Here is a 20,007-nt window from a genome sequence, read left to right as displayed (position 1 = left end):
GGCAGTTCTGAAGGCAAAAGGGGGTCCAACCCGTTACTAGCATGGGGTACCTAATAAAGTGGCCGGTGAGTGTAGGTACAAAGAGCTGTGTCTTGTGTTCCAGAGTTTGTGTGTGACTCATAATTGCAGCCATACTGACTACATGAGAAATACATGTGTGATTCTGATAGAAAAAAATCAGTCTTGTATATGCTAAAATGTTCATTAATCCTTAACATTTGACTTTTCTCAAAGCACACATGGCGGATCTGGCATGAAACACTGTTTTCCGTCATTTAGTATACACTTGAAACTCAAATAGAGCTGTTTGTGGCATGCCTTGTTTATCAACAAGATCCACATTTTGCTGAAAAAAGGGTTTCTGTGAGGTGAGCATTGTCATTGCCTAAAGCTTGACATCAAATGTGTTTGTTCTAAATGTCAGCATTTGAAAATGTCTGTTTCTTCAAAGCCATCAGAAAGAGTTGAACACAAAACACACTTAATGTATAACCAATAATCTGAGACTGGCCTCCTGAAAAACAGCCACATAGGTTATTATTTCAAGCAGCATTTATGAGTCATATTTACAGTTATAGTAGCGGCGCCCTCTAAAGGCTGTAGTAGTTATGATGGGAGCATAGCAGAAAGTAAGGTGACAAAGTATAAAAGTGCCAAATTTCCACTTAGGTTGGAGAGGTAAAGGGTCTTTCACCAAGGAAACGGGGTACACGTCCTGTTTGAAAATAAAAGTAAAAGCCAAGTCTGTTGAACTTTATGGAAGAAACAAAGCTAAGTCACGTTCTGCATCACATGCTTAAGCGGAAGTGAACTATTGTTTAATTTTAAATCATCTTTTAAAGATAATCAAACTGCAAATGTCTCACAACATTATCAACGTGTTTTAAACTGTGGTTTAAATCTGAGAATGTAAAACCCATAAAACTCCCGTGGGTCGTGTAAGAGTTTAAACAAAACTTGTTGAATGATCTTCAATGGCAGGTTTCACTACCCAGTAGGTTTGTGCAATATTGAAATGTGGCAGTAATCTAATGTTGGATGTTGTAATTTAGCTGTGCATCCATACACTCTCATTTCCGGTGTTCCAATCTCACAGACGCTATTTTTCTGCTCCACCAAAAAAATTAACTGAACTCTGCTTTATTGTTTAAATCTGGTGGCTAAGTGCCTGGAATTGGAGAGTATTGGGCATTAAAGTACACTTTATTCGCTTAGAGCCCGCATCAACCGGGCATAGGCATACATATCTGTTTAATTAACGAATGCTACTTTTCAGCACCAGTGAAAACTTACTCAACACTGCTTTATTGCTTAAATCTGGTGGGTAAGTGCCTTATTGTATTTAAACAGTAGTTATACTCAAGCACTTATACAGTAGTTTCATCATCTTACAGCGACTCCCTTGCTGATCTCAGTTGTTGCATTGGCTAATTCCTTTAGTGATGACGGAACATGAAATGAATGTAGTATATGTGCTGCCCTGGAGGCCTTAGTGAGTTTGAGGCACGGCTTCGCACCATGGAATCAAAATCATATGCTTCCGTAGCTAGCCAGCGCCCCGTAGCTGGTGCGGGCCAATATACTGCAGCTTCTGTTAGCAGCCCCCCCAATAGACCCCAAGTAGCCGGGAGAGTGGGTGACTTTTACAAAAGAAGACTAGCGCTAGCTTTAAACCGGGGAGCGCACACGACGGCATCCGCTCCAAATCAGAGGCTATGGCTAACATGTTTGCCTTTCTAACAGTTTCTCCCCACTCAGTAACACACCGGCTGAGAAGCCAACTCTAGTTATTGGGGGCTCTATACTGTGGAACGTGAAGTTGGTGACTCCAGTGGCCATCTTTGATTCAAGCTTGTTAATTAATTAATCCTAAAACTAAACTAAATTATAACTCGTTTGAAAACCTTGTTCTTAATCTTCAACATCCATCATGGAAAACATTACAATTATATTTGTTGTTTTTTGCCAAGCTCCAGGACCATATTCTGAATTTTTCTCTGAATTCTCAGAGTTTTTATCAGGTACACTGACAATGGGGAAAATTACTAATGAACTAACTGCTGCAGACAACGACTTGTCTTTGTACTTGTTTTACTAGATCTTAGTGCTGCATTTGATACCAATGAACATATCATCCTGTAAAAGAGACTGGAACATTTATTTGGTATTAAAGGAATCGAACTAAGTTGGTTTAAGTCTTATTTATCCGATCAATCTCAATTTGTTAATTTTAACGATAAATCCTCAAAGTAACTAGCCATGGCGTTCCACAAGGCTCAGTGCTTCGACTAATTCTATTCTCCTTATAAATGCTTCTTCAAGGCAATGTTATTAGAAAACACTTAAGTAACGTTCATTGTTATGCAGATGACACACAATTATATCTATCAATCAAGTCAGAAGAGACCAGACAGTTAGCTAAACTTCAAGCATGTCTAAATGATATAAAATCATGGATGACCTACAATTTTCTGATGTTAAAGTTAGACAGAACTGAAGTTTTTTTGCTTTGCCCTAAACTCCTCCAAAAGTCTTAACCAAGAGACATAGCTACTCTGGATGGTATTGCCAAGACCTCTAGAACTACTGTCAGAAATCTAGGAGTTATTTTTGATCAGGATACATCCTTTAACTCCCATCTAAAACAAACCTCAGAAGAACAGCCTTTTTTATCTTCGTAACATTGCCAAAAATAGGAACATCTTGTCTCAAAACTATGCTGAAAAACATGCATTTGTTACTTCCAGGCTGGACTACTGTAATTCTTTATAATTAGGATACTCAAATATGTCCCACAAGTCTCTCCGGCTGATCAAGAATGCTACAGCACGTGTTCTGACAAGAAAAGAGATCATATTTCTCCGGTATTAGCTTCTCTGCAATGGCTTCCTGTAAAATCCAGGATTGAATTTAAAATCCTTCTCCTGACCTACAATGCTCTAAATGGTCAAGCACCATCTTATCTTGAAGAGCTCTTAGTGCCTTATTGTCCCACTAGAGCACTACGCTACCAGAATTCAGAGTTATTTGTGGTTCTTATAGTCTCTAAAAGTAGAATGGGAGCCAGGGCCTTCAGCTATCAGGCTCCTCTACTGTGGAATCAGCTTCCGTCTGGGTTCGGGAGGCAGACACCGTCACCACCTTCGCCTAGCCCGGCCCAACTGCTTCCCATAATTGTCGTCAGATTCATCTACCACATAATCAATTATATAATAAAACTAGAGGGAGAAGGGCAGTACAGCCAGACCAGGCTCCTCTCTTTACCCTGTCTCTCTTAATTATGCTGTAATAGTTTTAGACTGCCAGGGGACTTCCTTTGACACACTGAGCTCCTCTCTCCTTTATCCTTCCATTGCTCTGCATCCATGTCCCTGAAATGCCTGTTACTAACCTAGCTCTGGGGAGATATTTCCCGGAGTCCTCGTGTTCTTTTCCCTCCAGCATGTGTCTTGGCTAAGGGAGGCTCCAAAATCATGGTTGCAGCTGTTGCTGTGGTCCTGCTACACGTCCTGCGATGTCCTGTTAAATCCTGCTACGCTCTGCGTTGCCCTGCTACCCTCTGCTGTGCCTTTCAATACCGTGCAATGCCCTGCTTATGCCATAAACTACTACAAACTACAATTTGTAGTCACTGTTACATTATCTTTTACTGTGACTATTATTGCCAATAGTTATTTCAACCCCAACCGGCCCGTCAGACACCGCCCACCAAGAGCCTGGGTCTGTCCGAGGTTTCTTCCTAAAAGGGAGTTTTCCCTCACCACTGTCGCACTCTTGCTTGCTCTGGAGGGAACTAATAGAACTGTTGGGTCCTTGTAAATGATAGAGTGTGGTCTAGACCTACTCTACCCAATCTGTAAAGTGTCTCAAAATGACTATTGTTATGAATCGACACAATAAATAAAATTGAATTGAAAATTGAATTGAATATTTGTTAAGACCTTAACAAGTTCTGGAAATCAGTAGTTTGGCTATCACCAGACCAAGCCAAACTCAATAGATTTGAGATTAAGCGTTGGTCTGGGGAGTCTGCTCTGAATTCACTCTGCACAAGGCTTGACCAACAGGCATAGTTCAAATAAGTCTGTAGGCAATTGGGTAGTCCTTCAACCAGTCAGACCAACGATCCGGGTGACGTAGAAGCGACAGGGGCATCAACGGGTTCCTGCTCTTCGGTGGCGTTCGGTGGTCGCTATGTTAAATGTAACCAAGAAGCTGCTTGGTCGCTTCTCCATGGTCATCGTGGTAAACCCACCGATAGCGCGCCAGTTAGATAGGCCAGTTTGTGATTGGTTCCTGCAAAATTGTGAACTGAAGCAGGAGAATTAAACTTGCAGGTTTCCAGACCGAGCTACAGGGAGAAATCAAATTGCCCGTAGAGTGGGCAGGGTATACTCAGACTATCCAATCACTGTTATTTTTACAAATTAGGTAGATACATAATTAACCAGTAAGGTTTCATTCGGTCCAACTGCACACACAAGTTTATATATACAAGAGACAGTGGCCAATACGCTTGCTGGCTCTTGAGGAATTAAAGCCTATTTTTTCTTCTTACTGACAACCTTGGTAGAAACTGACACCTCCCAAAACTCTCTTTAATAAACTTTAAATCCCCATTTTACTATCTTCAAGGAATCTTATGCTGAAGCTTGTATTTTCCTTTGTGGATCATAACAACACATATTTATAATTGCTTTGCATATTTGCCTTAATTAAATAGGTCAAACATAATCTTATGGCATTAAAGTATCTTGTAAAATCTTGTATAAAAAGAAGGCAATTTAACTGAAAAAACCCACTATTGAGACAGCCAATCATAATCCACATGCTTCCTCCTGTTCTGTTTGTTTTTATGCATTTGTTTGGTGATATTGCTTAGTCCATCAATACTATTAATGCTGCCAATGATTTCTTTTTAGCTTAAAGTAAATAAAGTGTACTATTACTGTTTATCATCATTTTTTAAACTTCTTCCCATGTCATCACTTTGAGAGCAAAAAAGCTTTTAGTGAGAACCACACTTTATTTTTTTATTTTTTTTAAACCCCATTTCTCTCCAACAGGAAATGGCTTCCAAACAGAAGACGTGCTACAAGTGTTGCATAGCTGGAGTACTGCTTCTCTTCTTGGCTAGTATTGCTGCCCTTGTTGCTGTTGCCGTCATCCAGGACACTTGGAGGTCCAAAGAGTACAGCTTGGAGGTGAACTTATACGTGCACGTGCACAAATATCAATGGATGCACACACACATGTGTAGTCATTATTTTGCTGTAGCTCTTTTTCTCTTCCACAAAGTAAAAGTACAAAACAGTTCTCATACAGAGAGAAACAGAAACAGGTATGCAAACACATGCTTTGGCTCCGACACTGACAGTTTTGAATGTGATGCCAAACTGTTCCACGTTTTCAGGGTCAGGGTACCATGTCAGGGTACTATGATCCAGGTCCTGTTGAACAATGTGTGTGTTTTTAAAGGGGTGGTGGGGGTTGCAGCAGCCTCTTTTTTTTTGATAGTCTTAGCTCTTTGCCATGTTAACAAAATCATTTAGGGCTTTACGATATTTCACTATTCAATGTAAAAAGTGCTATCAAATAGACCAAAATTGATTTTTTTCTTATTTTTCTTCAGTATGGCATAGTGATAGACTCAGGCTCATCACGTTCCAATGTGTACCTGTACGAGTGGCCAGGGGAGAAGCACAATAAAACCGGAGTGGTGACTGAGAAAATGAACTGTAAAGTCGCTGGTGAGTTACTGCTGCTTCTCTACACCGATTGCAAGTTTTGTGTGTAAAAGTTCTACAATTTGTAGAGTTACATAAAATGTTAAATGTACATTTAGCAGTAGGGTAAATTTAAGTATAGCGGGTAAACAAGAGAGAGAAAAAAAGCTAAAGCTTACTGAGCATTTTTTAAATCGTTATTTTGTTGAACTGACCAGGTTCCAAATGTTACACATGAACATATCACTATAAATCTGTAGCGCCTGTGCTTAGGAATGTGATTTTATCTTTGCATTGTGCCTACAGGTAATGGCATCTCAGAGATGAAAGTTGACCCAGAGAAAGACGCCAAATCATGGAAGGGATTCAAAGAATGCATGGACAACATCACCAAAGCTATTCCTGCTAAAAAACATAAAACCACACCTCTGTTTCTGGGAGCTACTGCTGGAATGAGACTACTACAGTAAGAAATTGTTGAAATAAGTCAGCTTTATGGTATTTTCTCGCCATTAAGGTATTGTAGAGCAATACATTTATGCACCACATGGTTTTCCCCAAAACCCTGTGCGTCACCAGGAAGCCCCATCAGTGAACACTCATTTAGACTGAAGGGTGGGGCAAAATTCAAGATGGTGTAACACTGATGCCGGGAAATGGAAATATGGGGTTCTTTCAAATTAATTTCTTTGTTTGCTATAATTTCAGTAATGGGGACATTTAATCAATTCATGCTTGTGTCTACGGTTTCTACTAGCACATGTGTGACATAGGAAGGGGAGCCAAATCTGAATGACTTGTTGAATCCTATGTTTTATGATCTAGACAGCTCACAGAAAACTGACTGGGTTGTCATATTTCACAGTGTGTGGGTTGGTAGGCATTCCATATACCTAAATACATGTGCACAAGCACTGACAAATTAGCTTTTCATGATAAGTTTCCTTTATATATAAATCTAAATACTCCATGTATAGTATACTTATTATTGATATTGGTATTGTAGTAGACATTTGGGGAAATTCACTTAGCTAAGCTAACCATCTCCTGGCCAGCTCTGGCTTCCGATGTAGCGTACAGACATGACATTAGTATAAATTTGCTTTTCTAACTCAGCAAAAAACAGCGCAAACATATTTTTTTAAATATGATACTTTGCTTTAATGACACTGATTCCATATTCCATGGCTACTAAACTTTCTGTTTCCAATAAGATCTGTAATTTTTTTCTGCTTTGCTATAAGTGAGAAGGATGAACAGAGGAGCAATGAAATCCTGGAAAGTCTCACAGAATACCTGAGATCTTTGCCTTTCAACTTCCATAATGCTACCATCATTACTGGTCAAGAAGAAGGGCTGTATGGGTGGGTCACTGTCAACTACCTCATGGACAACTTTCTCGAGGTAAGACACTTTCATGGATCTATCTGTAGGTCAACATGTACATGTCCCTTTAAAGGGGAACAAACTATTTCACCAGAGGCCATCTCACAGTTCACCCTATACTAACATTTCCCATTATTTTTGAAGAAAAACCTTTGGAATACCTATGTACGCCCAGAAGGGAAAAATACCGTAGGGTCCATGGACCTCGGTGGGGCGTCAACACAGATCGCCTTTGCTGTCCAGGATGATCTCAGCGGGCCTGACTACCTGCATGTCAAACTGTATGGTTACCCTTACAATGTTTACACACATAGTTTCCTCTGCTATGGCAAAAACGAGGCTGAAAAAAGGGTTCTGGACAAAGTAGTTCAGGTACACATCTTTTTGTTTTGTGTTGTCTGTGTATGTGTGTTCTTTCACATGTCATGTCTTTCAGGTACTATAAGGGGGATGGTTTTTCTCTGAGTTCTATCCCTGTATGTTATGCGTTTCTATGTTCGTGTTTGAGCGCTTGTGTGTGTGTGTATCGCATCGCAGTGGGAATGTCTGTTTTTTTTGCATGCATGTGCAGGCTAAGATCCATTAACGCCTAGTTAAGAATTGATCAGTGAATATTGTTGAACCTGAGTTGCTAACAGGCAAAGGGAGACCAGTCGAGAATGCATTATGTCATTAAGCATATTGATCGGACTGTGAATGTCGTCATGCTAGTCTGCGAGAAATGCATTATTTCTGGCAGCTTATAGCTTAATTCCTGAAACTATCAGTAATTGAGTTGGATAAATATGCTATTCAGTGAGGATATGTTATGAGTATACATTTGCAGAAGGGTCCTGGCATAATATGTTAACTTCAAATTGTTGTCATAGTCAAGTAAATTAATCATGATTTTTATATATAGATAGCAAGTAATGCTGTCCAAAGCTCTCATGTCATCCCATCATGTGTCTTCTTGTCCCTTTTTTCTGATATGTAGTGGTATTTCATCATCCTCCATTCTTTCTACTGACATTTCCTCCGTTCAACGTTCCAGGAATCATCTGACCCCACCTACATAAAGAACCCCTGTTACCCTAAAGGATTCAACACCACCTTCAAGGCCTCTTTCATTTATGACACAGAGTGCACAAAAAAGCCTAACGGCTACAATCCAAATCAAGAACTCTTCTTGGTGGGAACAGGCAACCCAGAAAAGTGTGGCAGCATAGTAAAATCCATATTTGTTTTCAAGACTTGTAACTCATCCCAGTGTTCCCTCAACGGGGTCGAGCAGCCGCCCGTCACTGGAGATTTTCTGGTAACACACAGTGCAAATAAAACACATGCAAGAAGAGAGATGAAGATGAAAAAAATCTTATGATATGTCTATTGTTCCTGCCAGGCATATGCAGGGTTCTTCTTTACTTCTAAGGCCCTTGGGATGAATGGAACAACAGATCTTGATCAATTCAACGCCTCAATTACGAAATACTGCAACACAAATTGGACACAAGTAAGCCTTTCTAATTTCATACAGCAAGTAATAAGAAAAGGAAAACAGGTGGAGATAGGATGAGAAGATAGTTTAGGAAGAGTTAGAAACAAATTAAATGCTGGGAGAAGCAAAAATATAGGGAAGAAAAAGGACAGGAATTCTAAAATGTAAGTGGTGCAGCAAACACTTCCACTCAGACCAACAACAATATTACTCATCAAGAATAGAGCAGAAGTCAGTATTTTATTTCCACCGGCTGAGGTGTGCCAAGCAGTGTGGGAACATTTTCCTCTGTGTGATTTAGTGTGGGTGCTTCTGTTAAAACATTTAGTCAAAACAGCAACTTAAAGTAAAGTGTGTAACGTGTTTAGTTGTTCGTTATCATAATCGGTGTTGCCCGTTCACAAACTTGTCCTTTATCATGAATATTTACCACCACCATCAATTCCAAGTATTCCTTTTGGCTTAAAATGTTACGTTTCTATTCACATTAACTGGGGTGGATGCTCAATATTCATGCGCCATCTTAAAATCCGTTTACCGGTAAGAGACACACAGGCTGTACTGCTCCGTCTTTTGCGTTTTTGAAGTAACAAGATAAACTCACAGGTGCTGCTGATGGGCATCGCCGCTCCAAAGGCCCCGGCAAGTTAGAAGAACATGGAGGACCACACACATTCAAAATCCAAATTTTAAGAACAGGAGTCTTCTTCTTCGCACAGAAAGAGAAAAAGGATAGAGAGACCGGCTTTTTGAAGCGTGAAGGCTACCGTAGCTGTAGGACGTACTTGGAACTGCGTGGTGAGAGAGAGTTGACTGCGATATATGATCTCAACGCTAGATGGGAGGAATACCTACACGTTGGAACTTTAACTCAATAAAACTGAACTTACACATTCAGATCATATTTGTCAGTAGGGTTGTTGTTTTAGAATCATCAGCTTAGCTATTTGGAGATTCCAAGACCTTTAAGAATAATTCTGCCACGTCTGAGCAGATAATTCTCTATTTCACGGGACCTATAGACGCGTGACCAATGTGTCAGACATCACAATAGCACTGTTTAAAAAAAAAATTCTTATGGATGGATGTAGTTTTATTTGATCTTATCTTAACTATGAATTGGAATCAGTCTTGATTGCACATTGTTTTGTCTCAGTATTGTCTTGACATTAGTATTAACATCCGGCTTCATTCGTTTGTACAGTATAATTCTTCTTCCTAATCACAGGCCACTCTAATCTCTGTTTTTCTTCCTTTCAGCTAAAGGCAGAAAAGGCAGGAATAGATCCCAAATTTCTCAAGACTTACTGTTTTGCATCTCACTATGTCTTCACTTTGCTGGTGGATGGATATAAGTTTGACAAAGAAACATGGAAAAACATTGACTTCAAAAGAGAGGTTGGTTGAGCAAAACAAACAAAACACATAATGACATTGAATGTGAATGAAGCCACCCATGAGAACCTATCAAAGATGGATGGCTGACATAGTAACCATCTGCACACATGGAAGGTTGAGGCCAGAGTGAATGGCAAGCTATGTATCGCTCTGCGATGCCCTGAGGACACGGAGCGCCTCTTACAATGGAACTCCCTCAACAGAAGGGGATTCCTGGTCTGTGACATGCAGTCTATTAGTCATGAGTCATTAAGAAACACAGAAGATGTTGAAAAGTCACACATTAGAGCAGCAGTTTCCAAATTGCAGGACGATTTGCCTTTAGATTTTAACAAAAGAACGTTCCACAACAGCTGGCGATGCTCCCAAATCCCAATCCCACCAACAAGAGAGTAAGTGTTCTGCGTGTCCTGTTTAGAGCCTTAAAGCTGTGTGGGAGTCTGGTGGTTTGGTAGGTCCTTTTAGAAGAAATTAAAAAACAGACACACTTGTATTTACATTGGCGTTCTTTGTAAGGTGTGACTCATCTTTTCCCTTAGAGCTGCAATTGTGCAACTTCTCTAGACATGCAAAGTGATGTATTAGCTGCATTTACTACAAAAAATACAGTGTGCAGCATACAATATCACTACAAAACATGGGTAATCTCTCCTCTTTGTTTCAGGTAAAGAAAACCAGCATAGGTTGGAGTTTGGGCTACATGCTGAGTATGTCCAACATGATCCCGTCTGAGGTAAAATATACCACCCCCATGACGGACCCCGTCTTTGCCGGCCTTGTCTTTCTATTTTCAGCACTTACTATCATAACTGTTGTCTTTTTTTTCATCGTCCTCATTCGCACCTGCTACTGAGAGTGTACATTACAAGCCGGTCTGCCGGCGCCTGCTGTTATTCTGTAAGGAGAGGGAGAGCGCTGCAGCAGCATGTGCCAAGGATCTACTACAGTAAAAGTTACTGAACTACTGAAAGTTACTAACAAATGCCTTTTATTTAAATGATGAGTTTTTATGAAAGTAAGAGCCTCAAAATGAAAACCTCATCTTGTGCCTCAGGGAAACTCATGTAGATTTGAATAATGGGATCACTTCAGTTTTACTATTCCAAGCTCCACTAAAGGAAAATAGTGCTATTTTACAGACAAAAACAGGTGATATAGCCTGATGATGAAAGAGCACCCAGAAATGTCCATGTGCTTGTTCTTGTTGCACATTGTGTAATCAATGTGCGTTGAAAGCTTGAAAGATAGAAGTACACACAAAAAGACTCCACATTTATGGAATAAAAACCACCTTAATAAACAATGCATTGAATGTGCTATGTGCCATTGTTTCATTATGATTTTGCCTGGGCTTTCCCTGGGAAAGCTTTCATTCTCTATTTTAAGAACAAAATATTGTTGGATAAATATTCAATATATATTCAGTGGAGTAGTCTGAGAAAACTACACCAAAGAATAAAAAAGTATCAACACTGACAATCCACACATTTCCAGTTTTCAGTGTCATCTCTACTCAGTGTTGCTGTGAAAGACTTCTGAATGAGAGAAAGACTTCAATCAGCAGAGACTAGTTTACAAATATAAAGCATTGATGCAACAAGGTTATTTGAGTTTTTTGACTCAATTTAGTCAGTTTTGTAGATGAATGCCAATCAGTCAGCAACAGACCCCTGAGAGTGGTAGCAACGCTAAGCATGGCTGAGAGGGAGCAATGGATCTGACTGACTGTCTTGAAAACACACTTGATAAGTACATCCAATACATTTCATTGGTTGGTGAGCAGCAAGTAAGCAAATAAGAATGCTTCCTATTGTATGGTCCTTGTTACAGTATTGGTAAATGAGTTTCTTTTCTCACAATTAAGGCATTACAAAACAATTAATTCTCTATTTCTTTGCAACATCATTTCTGAATGAAAACAGCATGAATTCAAATGTGTGTCTTTTGACATTCTGTATACATGGTTCTCTACTTGGGTAGCTTGTTGTCTTTGCACTTAAGAGAATTATGCATGATGTGTATGTAATGCACTGACTACTATATTGGTCCTGTTTTGCTAATTCTCTATTCAGTATATAATAAACCTACTAACTGTACCTTTCATGGCTGTTGTGTGAGATTCAGACTTCCGTGTTGAATCATTTACCATCATGATTTTACCTGAGCTTGGCACTTAATATAATTTAATACCAAACACTGGTGGCTTCTTCAAATCAATTTGACGTCCTGGTGACCTGTTAAAATAAAATAAAATAAAACAAAACAAAATAACACACACACACACACACACACACACACACACACACACACACACACACACACACACACACACACACACACACACACACACACACACACACACACACACACACACACACACACACACACACACACACACACACACACACACACACACACACAGCTTTTCATCCAGTATCCTTACATCCCCCATCTCATGCTGTGTATTCTCATGCTGTGTACTACAGTGCACTCTAGTGGTACCGCCTTGTTCCTGCGTAATTTACAAGGGCAGTATTGACTGTTTGTGACGTTTTTTTTATTGAAAGATTTGTCTAAAAAGAAAACAAAAAGAAAAGAGACATTTGAAACTACAGCAATATCCACTGGTTCTACAGACACTCTCAGAATCACAAGTTCAAAGACATGGGAGGCATGTGACCAAGCAAATAAAAAAATAGCATCATCAGTTATTTCTGTTGCATCTTCTTTAACACACCTGTACAAAAAAGATCTCATAAATATCACTTCTGTTCTCTACTTCCTCTCTTCTTTCAATAATTTATTTTCCCGCAGAGGTTTGTATCTGCTTGATTTTGGTTGAACTTTTTCAATGTGTCTGTCAGTTCCTACATCTCCATTGGCTTCTTTTTATTGGTGGAGAGTCAGGTAGGTGGGGCTTCAAGGACTGACCTCAGACCTTGTGTCAGCCAGTCAAAGTCCCCCGATGCTCTCTTACTCAGTACATTAATGGAGATTCTTATTACCAACTCTTAGCAATCGAAGAAAATAGTATTCTGATATTTGTTTTGTGTTTTTATGAAGGCTGCAACCGGGAACATCTCCTCTTTCACTTGAGAAGAGGCACAAAACTTAGGATGCATTTTACGCTGTCAAGTCATGGATAACAATTAAATGTCTTTATCTTGGCTTCAAATAGTCAATTTTAAAATTGTATCTCTTTTACACCCACCCAACACAAGACTGTCTCAATCCCCCAATAATAAAAAGTGTTTAGCAGCTCACACATCATAATCAATTCTTAAAAAAAGACAAAAAAGAAAACAGAAAACAAAATCCTCATCCTTTTAGAATATACATAAGCTGAAATGATTTCATTCAACAGAAATGTTCTTTCCTCTATCAGAGATCATCACCCCGCTCACATTTTAAATGGCTTGTATGGCAAGACAGTGGCGTAAAACAGTTTGTCTTATGGACTGAGACTGGGAATTTATATCTAAATAAATCTAGAGCAGTGGGTGCCAAGGTTTCTTGAGAGAGTTCCAAGGGGTCCCCAGCAAAAAAGGGGAATCATTTACATTTTTACTACAATTCCATCCATAAGTAACATAACAAAAGAACGCATGAGTATTTTAGTCATGAGTTCCACCCACTTTCTTTAAAGAAAATGAACTGCTACCTCCTCCATCAGCTCTAGCCACTGAAGAGCAGAGATATCAGGCTAATTAAAGCTGGTCAGTCTGCTGTCATGTTGCCTGAGCTCCTTACTATTCATGAGCTCGCCCAGTTGCGTAGGCAATGGATGCCGATAGCCGGGCTCTCATTGGCTAGCTGTCAGCCAATCAGAGTCAAGCAGCTTAGCCCGTTGAATATTAATGAGAACTGGCAGAAATGAAGCGGAGTCTTCCTGCAGGTTTTCTATACCACGCAAGAATGGCTTGAAAAAAAGTTAACAAAAGCATTTTTTCCACAAAAAAATGTTACAGAGTCCATGGTAGACCTTCAGACATTACCACAAAGTAAGAAAATGTGTGTGACAGGGCACCTTTAAGATTAGGCATTGCAGCCAGAAGACGGTGTTGTTGGGCGTACACACAGGTTTAAAAAGTGCACTCCAATATTCCACAGGATAGAATGAGTTTTCGGCCTCTTTACCACAAGTATTACACTAACTTCACAATTACATACCTACCTCCTCCCTTTTCTGTGTTTAGTCTCTCGACAGATGTTACAGCCACTTTAGATCATCACCCCGTTTGATCACATGACAAACAAACATCTCAGAGCATGCGCTTCTTGTTGAGGCAGTTGTGTTAAAGACCGACTGCATGGTCCCAGTCACTGAGTACACTATCTCACACACGAACACTACCAAGCTGGAAAAATCATTTTCAGAGGTGAAGAAAATAAAAAAAAGCAACATACAGTAAGGAAGAACTCTTCACTACCTAGTTTCTTCATCTTTGGTATAAAATACGCCACCTGTCTGCTGCTTTTGTTCAAAGGTTAAGAAAGACTCAAGAAACTGTCAACAGTTTTACTAAAAACTATTGCTTTTTGCACATTTAAAAACCCTAGCATTTTTTTCTTCTGCTTTTTTGTCAAAGTCAGAGATGTTCCTTTTTTAACTTTTCTTTTTGCGGTGAGACAAGCAAAGCAGGCAAAGCAACAAGTTTTTGAAAGGTAAAAAGACTGCATTTAAAAACAAAACCAAATAATACAAATGGGATGGAGAAATGGAACTTTCATCCCATGATTAAACCTAACTGCATTTCCCAGGAAGCAGTGTATTGACCCTTCCTACAAGTCGCATACTTAAGAGAAGATGTTTTTCCCTCTCCAAACCAACATCGGCTGCACTGCACCACATAATTTAAAATCATCTTCATACAATTACAACCTTTTTTTTAATCCTGTACAACTGTACATAGCTTTGTAGATTTCACCTCGCTGGCTCGCGGAACTCTCCAAGAAGCTCTCAAATCATTCAACCACTCTTTGTTTAATAATTCAACACTATGGAAATATTTTTTCCCAACGATTGAGAAAATTAAGGCAATAAAGATTTACTAAAACATTGATATTCTAGAAAACTACTCAAATAATAAAAAGAATGAAAATAATGTAGCTTAATATCAAAGGAAGACAACCTGTTGTTTTTTTTCTAGACTTTGCTTCCTTCCTTTTTTTCTTTTCTTTTAATAAAAAATGTCTGAAAATCTACCTGCACATTCAAATGTTATTTTTTTCTGTACAGCTTGTTGGTTGAGTTTAGATTTCAGTCTGTCTTCTTTTCTTCCTTCGGAGGCAGAGTCCAGTCTCACAGTGAGAAATGATAAACTCAAAGCTGCAGACTGCGTTTGATTTCATTGTCTTCAAGTTCAGTAAACCATCATTTCTTTTTCCTTCTCTTGTCTTTTTCTTGGTTCAACCAGGTAAGAAATTTAATTGATTTTTTTTTCTTCATTTTGTCTTTTATTTGGTGCACAGTGGAAGCATTCTCCCCTCAGTGTTGCCCGTCACCTCTTTTTTTTTTGTCCCCGTTTCATTTTGATTCTCTTTGTGTCTCCAGCGCCTCAGTGCAGTCCTTCTAAAGGCAATGCAGCAATGATTCCTACCAATCTTGTTATCTAAAGGAGACAGAAAAACAAGTCAGTGAAAAAAGGGTAACTGAGGAAACCGTGGACAATGCTACAGCAGGCACACATTCTTTGTCTGACCGCTGTGTGTAAAAGAAACCACCAGCAGGTTATCAGCTGGGCAGAAAAACAAGATGAATAAACACCAGGAGAATGATAAAAATGTGTTTTACAAGCAAAGGTCGACATGATTCTGTGACCAAAACTACACAACATTTTGTCTGTGCAACTACACACTGTTTTCTTCTGTAGCTAAATATCTAGACACACTATTTAACATGATTTATTTAACTTGTGAATTCCAACCTCAGCAATCACTGCTGAAAACATTTTTACATTTAACTTGTATACAGTGTAAGCGCGTTCTTTGTCTGGCCTTTTCTCTGCACTTATGCTAAATAAAAAGACTTTCTACGTCAACAACGCATTATGACAGTACTTAAGATTAAAGAAATATGTTTGTTTAATTTTTTCTATATAATGGACCAGAATGGACCAATTCATTGACCTGATTCCCAACCAAGATTTGGAATCACTTGAGAGGGTGGGGTGGGGGTGGGGGTGGGTTGGTGGGTAGACATGTTTGTTAAATGTAATTGCATTTCCTTGTATTGCTCTGTTATGTTTTGAAACAATGAAAGATATGTTGGAAAAAATAATGCATTATAAGCACATTCATAAGACTTTGTAATGCCTTTATAAGGCTTTATAAAACTCTTAATACATTCTTATAATCATTCATGACAACTAACAACAAACTACATAATGTACTAAAAGTGGTGGACATAATGTATTATAAGTTCAGCATTTATATTGCTTTATACCTAAGTGACAAAGACTATTTGAAAGAAAAAATAAGAATCTGAGTCCTGAGTTACACAGCACATTATAACTAACATAACTTCCGCCAGTTGTTAAGACACAGAGAACGGCTCTAACATACTGTAAAACAGATTATACATTATATCTTTCTGAAGTGGAATGTTGTCTCAATAATACGCATGACTTTGTTAGCTTTACGTAAAGTGAGAGCACTAAATACATGTGCATGGAAATCTCTCTCTATGAATACATCTTTTAAAACTTATTTTCCACTATTAAAAAAGCAGCTGAAGATGTGTTTTGAATGAAATTGCTGTGTGTGTGTGTGCGTATATATTGACAAATGTACTTGAAAAAAAGATGTATGGCGTATCTAAGTTATCGCAGAAAATGCTGCATGCCACTAACTGTTTTCATCCATTTATAACAATAGAGAAAAAAACTTGACAGTGCAATGCAAGAGTAAAATCCCAATAATGTAACACCTCTGTTACAACAACACTCACTTTGACTGCTGGTAAGAGTATGCTGAGGCATGATCTCCTGTAGTCTCCACTGTTAAAGGCTGCTGCCCATTGGTGTCCTGGGAGGAGGGGGCGGCTGTCTGTGAAGATGGGTCTGTCACCATGCCCTGACACCACAAACAAGTCAGATATCAAGCTTTTTTACACAGCTACAAGGTTTCATTTAGGACTCTTTGTTCCACACAGCCCTGAAAAAAGGCTTACTGAGAAAACACAGTTCAGCAAAGACAGGTATTGATTAAAAGTGATCTTCCAGCAGACCCAATTTAATTTCTGGTGCTTGTTTTGGAAATAAGATGACAGTTCCTTTGACTTTTCGGAATTTAATATAATTAGTGGCAATCTCTCACTCTGAATTATACAAACAGAACCACAACCTGATTCTGATATTATCAAGGCTTGGTCTCAGTATCAGTCTCTCTTAGGTAGCATTTTTTATGAATAAACTACAGCTTAATTTACTTGCATCAAATCTATCTACATCTAAACTACAAGAGAATTTTGTATATATGTGTACACAACTTACTTCCACTGTGATGGCAGAGGCAGGCACTGCAGTGTACTGGGGAATGTAGGTGCCTTGCATAGGACCAGCCGCTGCAGCAGGCATGTACTGCTGAGAGGTGGGGAGGGGGGGGGGAATCCAGACAGTATTATAATGTGGGTGCAGACAATTTGTCATTTAAAATATCTGGATGGAAAGTACTGTCTGACATTCTTGCGGAGGAATGTGGTTTTGTGACGCTTTACTATACTTTACATAATAGTTTGGCTTGGTCCCAGGGTCATCGCACATTTCAGCAAACAGATAAAGGCAATTTCCATGTGTGTGGCTTTGTGGTTTCTGCCGTGAGATAATTCCAATTACAGCTGATCATGGAAATCTCCACGGACTAATTGCATTGATTATATTACAACTCAAAAGATAAACACACACACATGCGTGCAGAGCAAGACAGTTTAGAGGAAGCACAAGCTGAGACTCACGGTGCCTGTGGTGCCCAGAGACAGGTGGTTCATCTGCTGGGTGAGAGGAGTCATTACACTGGAGGGGTGAAGAGACAAACTGGGCTCTAGAGCCGTTGCCGGGGTGATCACAGCACCCTGAAGCAGGAAAAAAGGACACATAACAGTACAGACATTGTTGTACAAGCTGAACAAACTGTGATATGGCAAGGAAACAATGGGATCGATGAAACAAACAACAGGTTTTTTATGAAGTTTGGTTAAACAAAAATCTTCAAACCAATCACAGAAAGTCATATATGAAAGGGTGGCAGGAGAGAACAAGAAAGCAAAAATGCCTATTTCCAAAATGTAGAACTATTCCTTTATATCAGTATAAAAGCCACATTCCAACCGAGAAAGACAATTATAAACCTACTAGATAACATAATTTATTGCAGCTGTTTTATGTCACTTGATGTATGTACTGCAATGGGAAATGAGGACGTGTTTTATGCTCTACAGCTGCTTTGTAAGACATTCAGCTAGTAGAAATACGTTTGTAAGAGAAAAACGTCCAACCCAGTTAAGTTTGATGGCTGCAAAGGGTTTGCCGGTAATGCAGCCAGGCAGCCGGCTTGCCAGGCAGACTTGACAGAACATGTGTCTGAATGGAGCAGAAAGGCATTTACTGTAAATCTCTTCCATGTGAAGGGCTTTGAAGCCTGCTAACACCTTGATGCGCCAAGCTCTACTTTTCCAGTACAGCTCGACTACAGACTCAACAGCTCTTGTTTTAATAGGAGACTTCTCGCCATAGATATCCTCGCACCGTGTGCTTAGATGCCTGGCAACACTCCTGCAGAGGTAAACACTGTTTATTTGGGATTGCTGTTTAACTGCACTTCTCATGAGCAAAGACAGCATCAGTGGACATGTGTCAGCAGTGCTCCAGAGAGCAGTCAGCACTTCTGTAGCTGCATGTTGAGACAAGATGTTCGGAAAACACAGGTATTAAATTAAGTTATTTTAGGCCCCGACCTAGCTGTACGGCAGTCGTCCTAACAACGCTGTCTCTGTAGGGTCTCATAGGGAGGCTTGCAACAACTCAAGCACACATAGATGCACACATAGGTAGGTATAAACACACACACACACACACACACAGACACACACAGTGTTAAAAGTTCTAGCTGTGTGGAGCGTTCCTCTCATAGGCAAACACAGTCTGTCAGAGTTGCTCACAGTTGCAAAACTGTAAGTGAAGATCCTTACGTCTGCAAGCTTCACAGGGATGCACACAAGCGCACACACACACCCACACACATACAGTACAGACAAGGATTGTGACACCTGCTAACAGTGGTGAGTGCTCTTCCTCCTGACTGCTGTCTTCATAGGGAGAACTGTTTGTGGAACACACCTATCAGAAATGCTTCCTCAACATTACAAGTGAGTGAGTGGCACTTTTTTCAAACAAACACACACAAAAAGAGAGAGAGAGGCATCGACACACCGATGCAGCCACAGATTTTTCCACAAAGCAGCACAAAGCTCTGGCTCCTGCAGGTAGATTTAGCCTCCAGAATCTAGCTACTGTAATTAATACCATAGCTTTTCATCCATCTTTATAATACATTCTCTTGTTGAATGATTTCTCAACCTCCTTCACTATTTCTCTCAATTCATCCAATCTCACAGCAGGCTCCCATGCTGAGAGAAACCCACAATAACTAATTGTCTGCTCTGATTTACACCTATACAAGAGTTAAACCTGCTGTCTCTGCGTGTCTGCATGCAGACACCATGCATTAGTTGGTGTATGGTGGGTATGTAATTATACGTGGTAGAGTGTGTCAGACATATTTCTTTTTCTGTGTGAAGCAATAAATGAGTATGCAAGGCAGACAGTTATCTTTTCCCCAAGGACAGGCGGAAGAAAAACACACGATCTTCTTCAACTTTGAACTTTCTTTCTATTGCTCACTCCTTCATGTCTTCATCTCTTCCTATTCTTTTGCTGTCATTTTTCCAGAAGTCAAGTGAAGCTGACTAGCAGAATGATGCAGGCACCGTGCAGCATCAAAAACATAGTATTGATAATAATG

At 39.5% G+C, this 20,007-nt stretch overlaps 2 protein-coding genes across 10 annotated transcripts in view; one reads left to right on the top strand and one right to left on the bottom strand.

Moving 5' to 3' along the window:
- entpd3 (ectonucleoside triphosphate diphosphohydrolase 3) overlaps positions 1-12,106 on the top strand; it is a 15,241-nt gene extending 3,135 nt beyond the window's left edge. The window contains exons 2-10 of the mRNA XM_034874904.1: positions 5,067-5,204; positions 5,633-5,750; positions 6,033-6,192; positions 6,971-7,130; positions 7,257-7,484; positions 8,146-8,409; positions 8,494-8,604; positions 9,850-9,987; positions 10,652-12,106. Coding sequence (XP_034730795.1) covers positions 5,070-5,204; positions 5,633-5,750; positions 6,033-6,192; positions 6,971-7,130; positions 7,257-7,484; positions 8,146-8,409; positions 8,494-8,604; positions 9,850-9,987; positions 10,652-10,840 — 1,503 coding nt within the window. The 5' untranslated portion in view covers positions 5,067-5,069 and the 3' untranslated portion in view covers positions 10,841-12,106. The remainder of the gene's footprint in view (positions 1-5,066; positions 5,205-5,632; positions 5,751-6,032; positions 6,193-6,970; positions 7,131-7,256; positions 7,485-8,145; positions 8,410-8,493; positions 8,605-9,849; positions 9,988-10,651) is intronic.
- A 2,773-nt stretch (positions 12,107-14,879) lies between these two features.
- The window catches only part of LOC117946855 (RNA-binding motif, single-stranded-interacting protein 3-like), a 173,818-nt gene continuing 168,690 nt past the window's right edge, over positions 14,880-20,007 (bottom strand). For 7 of the 9 annotated variants that reach the window (XM_034875282.1, XM_034875280.1, XM_034875279.1 and 4 more), the window contains 5 exons: positions 17,942-18,058; positions 17,715-17,798; positions 17,481-17,567; positions 16,937-17,061; positions 14,880-15,599 (listed from right to left, as the gene is read on the bottom strand). In XM_034875282.1, coding sequence (XP_034731173.1) covers positions 15,596-15,599; positions 16,937-17,061; positions 17,481-17,567; positions 17,715-17,798; positions 17,942-18,058 — 417 coding nt within the window. In that variant the 3' untranslated portion in view covers positions 14,880-15,595. Of the gene's footprint in view, positions 15,600-16,932; positions 17,062-17,480; positions 17,568-17,714; positions 17,799-17,941; positions 18,059-20,007 lie in introns of those variants that run through there. The other 2 variants (XM_034875285.1, XM_034875278.1) reach the window with 2 other exon arrangements.

This window comes from Etheostoma cragini, chromosome 6 (assembly GCF_013103735.1).
Source record: "Etheostoma cragini isolate CJK2018 chromosome 6, CSU_Ecrag_1.0, whole genome shotgun sequence".
Taxonomy (NCBI): domain Eukaryota; kingdom Metazoa; phylum Chordata; class Actinopteri; order Perciformes; family Percidae; genus Etheostoma; species Etheostoma cragini.
The sequence above is the reverse complement of the archived record's forward strand: the minus strand, read 5'-3'. Positions and strand labels throughout refer to the sequence as shown.